This window comes from Halyomorpha halys, unplaced genomic scaffold, assembly GCF_000696795.3.
Source record: "Halyomorpha halys isolate HHAL.00 unplaced genomic scaffold, Hhal_1.1 Scaffold485.1, whole genome shotgun sequence".
In the NCBI taxonomy this organism is placed as follows: Eukaryota; Metazoa; Arthropoda; class Insecta; order Hemiptera; family Pentatomidae; genus Halyomorpha; species Halyomorpha halys.
In genome coordinates this window covers 425799-438226 of record NW_027114369.1, presented here as the reverse complement: position 1 = coordinate 438226, position 12428 = coordinate 425799, and the positions used below count along the sequence as shown (strand labels likewise).

The 12428-nt window shown below is 31.0% G+C and overlaps 1 protein-coding gene across 1 annotated transcript; it reads left to right on the top strand.

Moving 5' to 3' along the window:
* Positions 1–104: 104 nt before the first annotated feature.
* On the top strand, positions 105–10693 carry LOC106683452 (putative leucine-rich repeat-containing protein DDB_G0290503). Its single transcript, XM_067051568.1, has 2 exons — positions 105–318; positions 7739–10693. The coding sequence occupies exons 1-2, from the start codon at positions 249–251 to the stop codon at positions 10633–10635; spliced, it is 2967 nt and encodes a 988-aa protein (XP_066907669.1). The 5' UTR covers positions 105–248; the 3' UTR covers positions 10636–10693.
* The last annotated feature ends 1735 nt before the right edge of the window (positions 10694–12428 follow it).

Sequence of the window (12428 nt, the reverse complement as noted above, 5' to 3'; positions counted from 1 at the left end):
CCATGACTAGGAAAATTCTAGATCATTCTGCCGCCAAGTTCAAACGACAAGATTGGGAATCAATAATTTCAAAAGAATTTTATTGCGGTCTACTTCTTAATGAAAATGGCTTTGATAATTATAAGGTGTTTAAAGCAACATATGATGTCTTAACATTTTAAGGGGGTCTTAAAATAAATGTTTTAAAGTTATGTAAAACCTATGTCTATTAGAAAAGTAAAATTCGGAGAGCAAATTGCTGATTTCAGATGCCCAAAGAAGCTTGTAGATTACTGACGCTAACAGTTTCATTATTTGGGATTATATGCATGGCCAAAGGTATGTTAAATATTATATTACAAACAATGTTTAAAATAGATTAATCTTTTAGAGTATAAGTTTTTGTATTTTCTTGTAAAAAATAATAAATAAGAAAAAAATTGTTTCCCTAGAAACTTGACAAGAATCATATTAATCAGCTTTCTAATATTATTGTTATTTTAATGTTATTATATTCTTGTTCTATTGTATATTACATCATGTTATATTCTATAGTTGTCTTGTCTTGCATTAACCTGGCTTATTTTGTTACAATCTACTCACTGATAGGCGATACCTAGGTTTCGCGCGCTCTCTTAAAAGAGAATATTTAAATATTCGTCATATAAGGAAGGTTAACACCTAAAATGTTCGAAATTAAATCCCACTTGACCCCAAACCATTTGCGTAACTGCTTTTGAAGTGAAACTTCTTTAGGCGCAGCGGAGCCAGAACAGGATTTAAATTTTGGAAACTCCAAGGGATTTTGCGCTCCCTCTTTACTTGAATAATGTTTTAATTTCGAAAAAGAAAGTTCTCCGAAGTGGTTAGTAATCATAAACGATACGTAAATTTGTATTTTGTATACAATTTATAGTAGTTGGTCAACAATTATCAGTACAAGGCATTTCTATCATTTTAGAGTGGCATGTAAATTATCTTTATACCATGCAACATTCATTAAAAAAGTGTCCTGTCCTAAGAAAATTTCGACACCTCTGGAATTATTTGACGTACAGATGTGTATTTAAAGTTGTTTGTAATTGGGCGTAAATACAAAGTCATAAATGCAACAGTAATTATCAAGTGAACAAACCAGTTAGTTGAACACAATTCGAAAACTTGCTTCGGTTCGCGCATCATTCAAGGTCCACTTAGCACCCTACATACGCGACCCAAGAAGTATTGTGTAGATTGGTGGCCTCGAGTGGAAGTCATAGTTATTTTTTTGACTTTCGAAAAAAAAAATTAAAGACCAGGAAGGGTTAAAATTATGAACAAATAATTTTTACTTTACTATTGCTATGAAAACTCGTGTGAAAACTTGTGGTGGGAGTAACAAATATAAATGTACCTGAAGAGAGTACGACAGATAAGGAAGATAACTAAGCCGTAATACAATCGGGAAAGTTTGGGTGGTCTCAGCTTTTCCTGCCCAAATCGGATGCCGTTGTTTTTCCTCTTTCTCTTTCAGTTATTCATACAAATCTTTGATATTTATTAATTTTTGATTATTCCTTACAATGAGAACTGTTTGATTTTTCAAATAAACTAAATAAAAGGTACTTTAAAGGAACTTTTGTTAAAAATGGTCATATATGCTCTCTCAGACTACTTCAATGAGGATAAAAATCTAGCTGATGTTAAAGAAAAAAAAATGTTTAATTTTATTTTGAATTAGAGGTAATCCAAAAATTACGGTACAACCTACTAGGACTAGGACTACTTTCTTTACTGGAGGCGTCCAGGCTGTTCCTAAGCCACCAGTGTTATCACAAAGTAACCCCAGTCCTCGGTACAATCTACCGAATATGCCAAAAAAAACTTTCCTTTGCCAGATGTGCCAGTATTAAAGAAAAATAGCGGGAGGAAAGGAAAGGGGGTAGGTCCTATAATTTTTTCCAAGAAAATAATCTTCATGATAATTTTAATTTTATTTCATTATAACACCAAATATGAAAAAAAAAAAACTTGAAAACAACGTTCTGTATTATGTGTGTATTAAGTAAATTAATTCAGCCTCAAAGTCTATTATAAATAAATGAATGGAATATGGTCCGGGTGCGGTAAAAAAAAACTCAAATAGTAAATAATTATACTATTTTTATTGAGCCAACGTTTCGCCCCACGTTGCAGGGCTTCGTCAGGGCTAAAAAAGATACAAACACTATAGTTACAAAAAGGAAAAAATAAAAAGCATAAGTGGAAAATAACAGGTGTATAAAATGAAAAGTAAGATATAATAAGAAAAATTAAAGGTTGTAAATAGTAAATGAAAAGGGTAATAGTAACAGATAGATAAGAGAAGAAATATTAAAGAAAGTATAAATAAAGAGATGAAAAAAAAAAAATAAATAAAATAAAATAAATCAAATGATGAGACAGAATGCATACCTGTTTTGACGGCAGTCAAAGACAGAGTGACGGTTTGTATTGGGAGGAGTGGGGATGGCAGTTATGCCACAATAACGAAAATAATTTTAAAGTAAAAAAGTAAGTAAATTAGGTATCATAGTAAAAAAGTATTTAAATTAGGTGAACAGTAAATGGTAATATACATATATAGAGGAGGAGAAGAGATATTAATAAAAAAACAAAAAAAAAAAAAAAACAGATAGAAAAACAAAGGAAAAATAAAGTATAAAATAATGAAATACAATGTGTGTAAGTGATTAAGAAACACAATATACCAAATGAGTGGGGATACAAAAAAGTGTAAAATATAATAGAAAAGTGTAAAATTTAATAGAAAATTAATAATAAAGTAATTAATATAAGTACACTTAAGAAGGTAACACATGGATTATAAATAAGAAAGGAATATGGTCTGGGTGCGGTCAAAAAAACTCAAATAGTATATTTCTACTATTTGAGTTTTTTTTACCGCACCCGGACCATATTCCTTTCATCTTTACACACGGTCAATCAATAATCTTCCATTACTATTTTTTTGTTCTTTTTTGACCGCACCCGGACCATATTCCTTTCATCTTTACACACGGTCAATCAATAATCTTCCAGAATTATAAATAAGTTTAATCTCTTCAATAGTTATCTACACACATATAGATTTATGGATTACACATCGTCGAAAAATTGCAATTCATTATTACTATTATTATTTGGCCACAAATGCATATCTATAATATAAATGCTTATATTTTTCTTTATAACTAAAGTTAAATGACCAATCAAAATCCCAAATCTAACGAATCCAATTAAGTGGTTTATACTGTAGACTTAATGTAAACAATAAAAATATCTAACAATTAATTCGAAATTTTGTTTCAAATCATGTTTAGGTAAATCCGGCTCTTGGTAAAGCAAATTGGCCAGAATCAGACGAAAAGGGAAACGCTTTTTCTTCTCAATAAATAAAATAGAATAAAAGGGATATTTAATTTAATTATTTAGAGAGATTTTCCTCAGTCAAATTCCATTTCCTAACTCTGAAATAATAAAATGGTCTACCTGAGAAGTTTCACTTTTAACACACGTGAGTCTCACGCATATCTTTCTTGACATTATTGAAAGTGGGTTGGTTACCACGCGAAACAGTAGTATACATTAAGGTGGATCCACATGTTGGCCGCTCGCCATGGCTCGGAGGCTCGTACAAATGCTCGGCAAGCAAAGTGCGCACCATCCACATGTCAGTGTTATTCAGAGAGGCAAGCATGGCGGACGTACTAGTGGTTTCAGCCATTGCACTTGGATTGTATTATTTTTATTACAAAAAAAGAAAATGAAAGGAAATTAAATATAAATAAACAAGATTAAATATAAAACTTATTATAAAAAGTACCAACAAACACCTTTAACCTCCTAACAGCTCTCAGTTGCAACAAGACAAAGAACAATGGTGGAGTTGCTACACGAGCGCTCTCACGAACCCCTTTGATCTGTGGCCAAAAAACCGACTCTCGACGGCTCGGCAACGAGCCTAGGCCAACCAAGCCAAGCTACCCATCCACATGCTCGCGTATGTCTGAGTTCGCCATGGCTCGGCCAACATGTAGAGGCCCCTTTAGTCTTAGCTGCAAAACAGGAATTAAATTAGGAAGTTAAATCTAGTTTAAGACCTCAGTTTTTTTGGTTTTTTTTCGTCTCTCTAGAAAATTTCTAGATTGGCCCATAAATCTGCCATAACCAAAGCTATTGTTTTTACTTCGACTTACCTATGTATGGTATATCTATTAAGAAAAAGTATTGTGGATGAAAGAAATTTTAATTCGAGATTTGGACGGGAATACATGTTTTGTGATTCCTCGATGAGTCAAAAAAACCTGGTCTCGCAAATGGTCCGTGTGTCCGATCAGCGTAGCTCAAAAAGGAAAAGTTGTACGAAACAGGAATGACATATTAAAGTCGGATATATGCCTGAGATATAACAGTAACTTTTTCCATATAATCGATCGACCGCAAGTGCCATTTTATAGAATCGGTTGTTCACAATTTTTTTTTTTAAACTCGCTGTCAGTGAAAAATTAAATGACCTTTAATATCAGTTAGGTTTCATTCTCATCGAAATAGCCTGAAATCATTTTTTTTTTTTTAAATTTCCCCTAAGTACAAAAATCTAGGGGGGAACCGCGGCTCCCCTCTGCACGACCTTACTAGCTTTGGGACAGCCTGTAGGACAACTCCAGTAAAGAAAGTAAGTCCTAGCTCTAGTACGTAGTACCGTAATCTTTGGAAGACCTCTAATTCAAAATAAAATACCCGGATGATGATTACTGTTGCATTTATGACTTTGTATTTACGCTCAATTACAAACTACTTTAAATAAACATCTGTACGTCAAATAGTTCCTGAGGTGTCGAATTTTCAAATGACACATTTTTAATGAATTGTGTATGATAAAAAAATAATTTAAATGCCATTCTAAACTGATAAGTATGTTTGTACTAATAATTATTGACTAACTACTAAAAATAATATACAAAAAGTATATATACTACAATATATACAAAATACAAATTTACATATCGTTTATAATTACTAACCACAGCGGAGAACATTCTTTTTCGAAATTAAAACATACAAAAAGTGAGTCAAGTCCCACTGAGGATAACATCGTTTAAGTAATGAGGTGTAAATAAATATTGGATGTAACTTACTTGAAGGAACTCATTTGCCTAGTTTTATATCTTATATTTTCTCACATTAAATGGAAAATAGCTTTTTTTGTAAAAATTCTGTATTACTTTTTTGTTACTGAGTGCAATATACAAAGGGGTGGGACAGTCAACCATTCATTTTAAGATTTAACAAGAAGCTGAAGTTCCGCAGGGATCTATAATAGCGCCATTATTATACACTTTGTGTACCTCCGATTTACCCACAATGGAACACACTCTCACGGCCACATATGCCGACGACACAGCCATTTTAGCCAAGCATGGCGACCCAGCACAATTACAAATACACCTAGCTCACATCCATGAATGGTGTATCAAATGGAAAACAGGGATTAATATTGAGAAATCAGTTCAAATAACTTTTACGCTCCGTCGTGGTCTATGTTCTCCTGTTTTTCTAAACGAACGAAGTTTAACCCGGACAGACACAGTAAAATACCTTGGATTGACATTATCTGAACTTACGGTGCACAAATTTACGGATATGCCAAAAAAACTAACTTACTGAAACTGCATCGGTTTCAACCACAAAATTACTAAGACTGATCAGTAGCGCTCCCCCCCCCCCTACATCTGTAACAAGAACTTACACAAAGACTTACGAACTCCCTACGTACAAACAACCATTAAATCATTATATAAACGGTTTCACGACGTACTTCCAACACATACTAATCCTTTAATTCAAGGACTATCAAACTAGACTTACCAGATACGAGACGATGTTTACGAAAGAGCTGGAATAGGGACCTCTTAAATTGATTTTTAAATTTCAATTCAAAAGGAGAGGCATCGGCATCATTGGGTGGGATGACCTTAACCTTCATGCCTTCATGATTATTTTTTTTCTTTTTTTTTTATTATTATTATTTTTTTTTTCTCTCTCTCTACATCTCATTCGCTGGTTGTAAAAATATTTTTACAGTTGTGAATAAACTAAATAAAGTAAAAAAAAAATTTAACAATTTAATGTACAAAAATCCAATTTTTAAACGAATTTTTTAATCATTAATTAACTGTAAAGACCAAATAATATCCATTTAGTAGAAAAAAAAAGAAATTCTTACTATAAATCTGTATCGTAATGGTAATTAGTAAGGTAATATTGTTATACGTCGATTCTTCGGTAAACAAGGTAAGATTCAATGAGCGCAATTTTTCCTCATATAATTATCTCTAAAAATAATGGAGGAAATGAATAAAAAAAGAACATCTTTTGGATTCCATTCTTCCTATTATAACTTACAGTTTGTCATTTTAATAATCTCAGCATAGCAAACCTGTATTTAATATTAATTCTTTGAAGACATTTGTACGAATCGACATAAACATTCCATGTCATATCACCATAAAAAAAAAAAATCCCGAGTTCAGAGAGAAGTTTTAACCAAAACTGATATCGTATCAGGCGGTTTCAGTGATACCTGAAGGGGGGAAAGATAATTGAAACCAAAAAAAAAAGAGATTTTTTTTAATGAATATTACAAACAAATATGAGAAGAACTTATTACCGAAAATTTTCGCTAAGATACATCCCTTACGATAGAATATTCCAGTATCACAATAACTGAAATTTTTTTGAGAACCACTCACGTTCTGTGGATATTGAAAAAAAAATCAAGTTAAAACTACAGAAATATGGTTCATATTGCATCAGATAATCGTGGTCGGCAGAACAATGGCAATGCAGTCCCAATTTTTTTTTTATATTTACGTTGAAAATTGGAGGCTACCAAGTTGAAATTTACATTCATTTCCTCAAAAAACAAAAAAAAAATCAATTCATATAATATACTTATTAAACTTCTATACCTGAAAGGTTCAATTTTATGATACAAATCTTGAGTGATTAGTGATTTTCAGAACTTCTATAACTCCACAGATCTCTTTATGGTCTCTAGTTGACTGGGTTAAACTGTACTACATAAAATTTGGAAAACTCCCCAAAACAAGAACAGAACTTCATAGAACCAGAGGTCATTTTCAAAATGTTAAAAGTACACTCCATTTGCACTCTAGGAGTTTCTAGAATTTTAGGATTTCTAGAGGCAGCAATCTGGCAGACCACTATTGGTTAGCTATACAGGAAATATAATTGATAAATAAATCTATAAAATTGTCATTTTATTATTTTTCTACCTGATTTCTTCAAGAATTCTTATTGACTTTAGTTGAAGGTTTATATAACATTAAAAAAAGATACATTTGGGGCAAGAGGATGACAGGTTTCTTTCCCTCAACATAATATGGATCGCAATGAAAAAGTAAGAAAATGTTTTGAGATGATTTTGAGACCAATGTGGTAAAAATGATGGTGTTTTTCATGACAAAAAAAATTATTCAATGCTTTAATATAATTTAAGCCACTTAATTAGTATGCTCAGTACACTAAGTAATTTTATTAGTACATCTAGATTAATTTTTTATCTAAAAATAAAGTGTGCAATGAGCCTGATTCTAATTTATTTATACAATATGTATAGGATTTTATTTTTTCACAGAAAGAAGTATAGCCACTACATAATTAAAAATTAATTATTTTTTCATCTAATAATCTAAGTTTTAAAACTTTTTTTAAGGTCTTTCAACAAGAAAAGAATCAACTATAAACAAGAGCATTTATTACAACAAAGATAGAACCTCCAATGGAGTATTTTATGATGGAAATGAACTAGACAGTGAAAATGAATATATTAGAAAAAAAAAATTTGCATTGCAGGGTGAAAATCGGTTAGAGTCCAATTCACAAAATATTAATGAGAAAACAGAAAACATAATTCCAATAAACAATCTTAATCAACTACAACCAGAAGCAGTAATAAAAGATCAATTAATTGAAAATACTCGGGAAAACTTTGTAGACAAAAGTGAATATAATATAAAGAGTATTAAAAAAAGGAAAAATAATGGAGGTAACTTTGAAAATAAAAGAAAAAATCCTTTCTCTTATTTGCACATTAATCATAATAAAAAATACAGTGAACCTGAAATATATATTATCAATCCTGACAATTTCAATAAAGATGTGATTCGGAGATTAACAAGGGCTGAAAAGAAATATGAACTACCCATGTGTGATATTAATGAAAACCAAGAAAATATTCATGCATCAAGCATGATAGCACGGTCTAATCCACAAAAGAGAGCACTGAATACCAATAACAAACTGTCAATATCAAAAATGAATATCAATCATAACTTACAGAGGAGAGTGAGGTCCCAATGGAGGTTCAGGGATCATAATAATGATTTAGAAATGAAAAACAACCAATATAAATCCCAAGCAAAATATAAACAAAACAATATTTCAGAAAAAAGGAGTGAAGTAAATACTTCAGACTTAGATAATGAAAAAGGGCTTAGTCAACAAATCAGTCATGATGACAGCCATTCAGAAAATTATATGATGAAACGAGGAACAGTTAATGAAAAAACAGAAATGGCATCCATTGTAGCTTGTAAAAAACAACAAACACCATCAAAAAAAGAGAAAAACAAAGAAAAGAAAGACGAAATATGGAATAAATCAACAGGTAATACATCAACGAATTCTAGCAATCAATATGACAATAAAGATTCATTAGTACCTGTCGAACCAAATAATATGAATAATAACCTTTCTTCCTCAGTAACTAATATTTCAGAACAGCCAACAATTGTGCAAAATCAAGAGCTGTCAGACCAAACACAAATTTCTTCAACCAATCAATCTATGCCAAGTGTTAGCAAAGAAAATACTGAAGATATTAGTTCAGCTCAGAAAGTGAAAACAGAATATGAAACTCAAGAAATACAACAACAAATACAGCCCAATTTTACAAACAATGACTTTGAGCACAGTGAAAAGAATAAAATTCAAATGCTAAATAATCAAGCACCTTCAATCCAAGCACCTTCGATCCAAGCACCTTCAATCCAAGCCCCTTCGATCCAAGCACCTTTGATCCAAGCACCTTCGGTCCAAGCACCTTCAGTCCAAGCACCTTCAGTCCAAGCACCTTTGATCCAAGCACCTTTAATGCAAGCACCTTCAATTCAAACACCATTGACATTACCTAATGGTGTAGTACCTAATGTCAGTTATGTTTACATACAACCTCTACCTTTTGGTAATTCAATGTTTTTGAATCAACCAAAACCAGTTGAATCATCTTCAGTTTCCAATAAAAAGATCGATGCAGTAGTTAACACTGAAAACAAAAGTAACGACTTAATAACAATCTCTATAGATCCCAAAACCTTACAAAACAAAATTTTACATGCAGAATTTTTAAAGAAATCAGATGTAAAAAAAACTCCAGAAACATTAAGTATTGAATTATCACCAAAAGAAGTATCTACAAACTCATCTAAACATCAAAAGACAGTTCTGAAACCCTTGAAAATATCTACTTCAGTTAAAAATAATAGTATTTTCATAACTGGTGGTGAAGCAATAGGATATCGTACAACCATTCCAAATGAAAAAAAAAATCAGCAACAATCACTCAACAAAAACTTTGGTGAACAAGAGCTAAAAAAAGAACCATTCAACAGGCAAATAAAGTCAATCTCTTCTCCAATAAACATGAATGATAATTTTAATGATGATAAATCATTACACGAAAATTATTTACAAAATGGAATAAATTTCATTGACAAAGAAAAAACTGATGGAACTAAAGTATTAATAATAAATGCGAAGCAGAAAGAAGTATGTGCAACTGAGGAACCATGCAAATTATTATCAACTTACTGCAGTATAGACTTATGTGGCAGTGATATACACTGTAAGCGAACAACATGGAACTTACAAAGCTTTAAAGAAATTCATGAAATTGGCTGCACAGACGAAAATAGTACAAAATGGGGCCAAATTGAAAACAAAACAGTATCCCTCAGTACAAACTATGAGCCAATGGCAATACCAACATTAAATCCTATCCATTTTGGGAATAAAATTAAGAGAGAAGTAGACCAAATGAATATTTCAAAAATCATTAATCTTTTAAAGCCTGTAGTTGTCTTGAGCCCTAAGGTAGACAATGAAGGCAGTGAAGATGAATCTGGAGACTCTACGGGGCTAATTGATAAGGTAAACTTGAAGGGGTCATCAGAAATAGCTTTTGAAAAAGGTAATAAGAAAGTAGAGAATAAAATTCTAGAGGGTTTTATAAACAGCATTATTGCAAACTATTCAAAAGATGAGGTAAAACCTTTGATGAAAGAAACAACTGAAAAAACAGAAGATGGAGCTGAAGCATTACTAAAACTGTTAGAAAACAGCATGCCTAAAAGAAATGAAAGAGACAAAGAATTCTCAAATAGAAAGAAGCCAGACATATGGAACTTAACACCAATCCTTGTCCCAGAGTCAAGCCTTTCAAAATATGGTGATAGTTCAGAGTATGCTAAGTTAGGACCTTTTGATGAAAACTTTATTAAATCATTTTTAAAAAAGGAGTACATTTCTTCATTGTACAGAAAAAAGAAATAGGCCGAAGAAAGAAAAGACATGCGGAAAACAAGGTTAATAAAAAAAAAAAAACCTAGGATTTCAGTCTTTTCCTATCAGGAATATATTAATATTTAACTATTGGAAGCATAAAGTTACTGTGTATATGACATGAAAAAAGTACAAGAGAAAATAATGTTAAAGAAAAGAGAATGAAAAGTTTCCATACTACAAAGGGTTTATTATTTAAAACTTACAATTAATAAAATAAATAGTAAAATACAAACCACCATTAAATGTTCATAGCATGTATATCAATACATAAATCAGCTCCAGGAATTTAATGGGAAGGTGTTAATAGAGAACCTTTTTCATTAGTCTTGCTCATGAAATAGTAAAAAATAAAACATTTTTATTACTTTATTATCTACAATGGATTCCACTAATATATTTTAAAAGCAACAAATAGGTTAGTGAAGTATAAAATTTACATGATAATCATAATTATTTAATTCATTTAGTGACAGGTTAAAAGTTTTTGATAGTGCTTCTGTTTGTTCATATATAATTTTAACAAATGGTTGAAGGTTAGAATTTAGAAATTTTATTAATTTATGGATTGGATGGTAAAGTAAAATGTCTAAATATTAATTTATTTTTAGTAAATTTATTACTGCAACCAAGTTTGTAAATTTCTGCAAGGATTTATGTTGAATTTGCCAGGGAGATCAGTAAATAATTACTTCCCTAAATCTTTTTATCATGTTACTAGCTTTTAAATTTTATTATTATTATTTTTTTTAATGAACTGCCAATTTTTTCACTTTGTCTGATTTTAAGACAGTTAATAATGTACACTGTAGCAGTAATATACTGAATACTCATAAAGGCGGAGAGATTCAGCACTTTGTAAGGAAGTACTGTTTTCAGAACAATGGTTAGACAAGAAGGTGATTTCTTGAAAATCACGCTCAAACTACCAGATTTTTCTCCAATTAAGGGTACCCACTATATGAGGCTGTGTGGAGCCCGGAAGGCTTCCGAACCCACAGGGCTGACTCAAGGCTACAGCAAGAGAAAAAATAATAATCTACCACAGTGGGATTTGACCCATGGTCCTTGGAGTTAGTAGCACCACACCCCCTGTTACTTCTATATTTTTATTTAGAATTCTTAAAATATCTTTGACATCTAAAAAATCTGAATGTTATAATGCTAGCTGAAGTAACTCTAGATTTTTTTTTCCAAGTGACTGGGAATTTATTAAATGACAAAAGGAGTACATGTGATCTTAAGATCACATTTAATTTAAACTAAATGACTAACATTTTAAGTTTTTCTTTTACATACAATTTTTTTTATGTTAGTATAAATCTGGATATAATGTAAAACAAATTTATGTAATCAATCAAAATATTGGGATGTTTCTATGAAATCTAAACATCCTTGATGTATCAGTTTAATGAATAAAAAAATATATGCAGAAAGTCCAATTACCATAAAACGCAATTTCTATATTGAAAATAGATGCAAAAACTGTTACCTTTCAGTTTTTATCTAAAGGCTAATAATACATCTACAAGCATTGCTTGAGATAGATTGACCAACTGACTAAAAACTTGAGCATTCATATAATAAATAGATGCTTCAAGTAAATGAGTTAAATTATTGATTCAGCCAATTACAAAAGATGAACAAAATTCTTTTCAAATGTGAGTAAAGATTTAAAAAAGTTATCTTCTCGAAGATTCATGCTTAATAAGATTCTGTGAATTTTTCTTAAAATAACCAATTTCGGTTCTTTTTGTTTCAACCAATTAACAAGCTGACTAGAA

Excerpts from the sequence above, each read along its gene's own strand:
- LOC106683452 (XM_067051568.1), top strand. The coding sequence starts at position 249 with ATGCCCAAAGAAGCTTGTAGATTACTGACGCTAACAGTTTCATTATTT. Across the intron at positions 319-7,738 it reads GATTATATGCATGGCCAAAG|GTCTTTCAACAAGAAAAGAA; the intron begins GTATGTTAAATA and ends ACTTTTTTTAAG.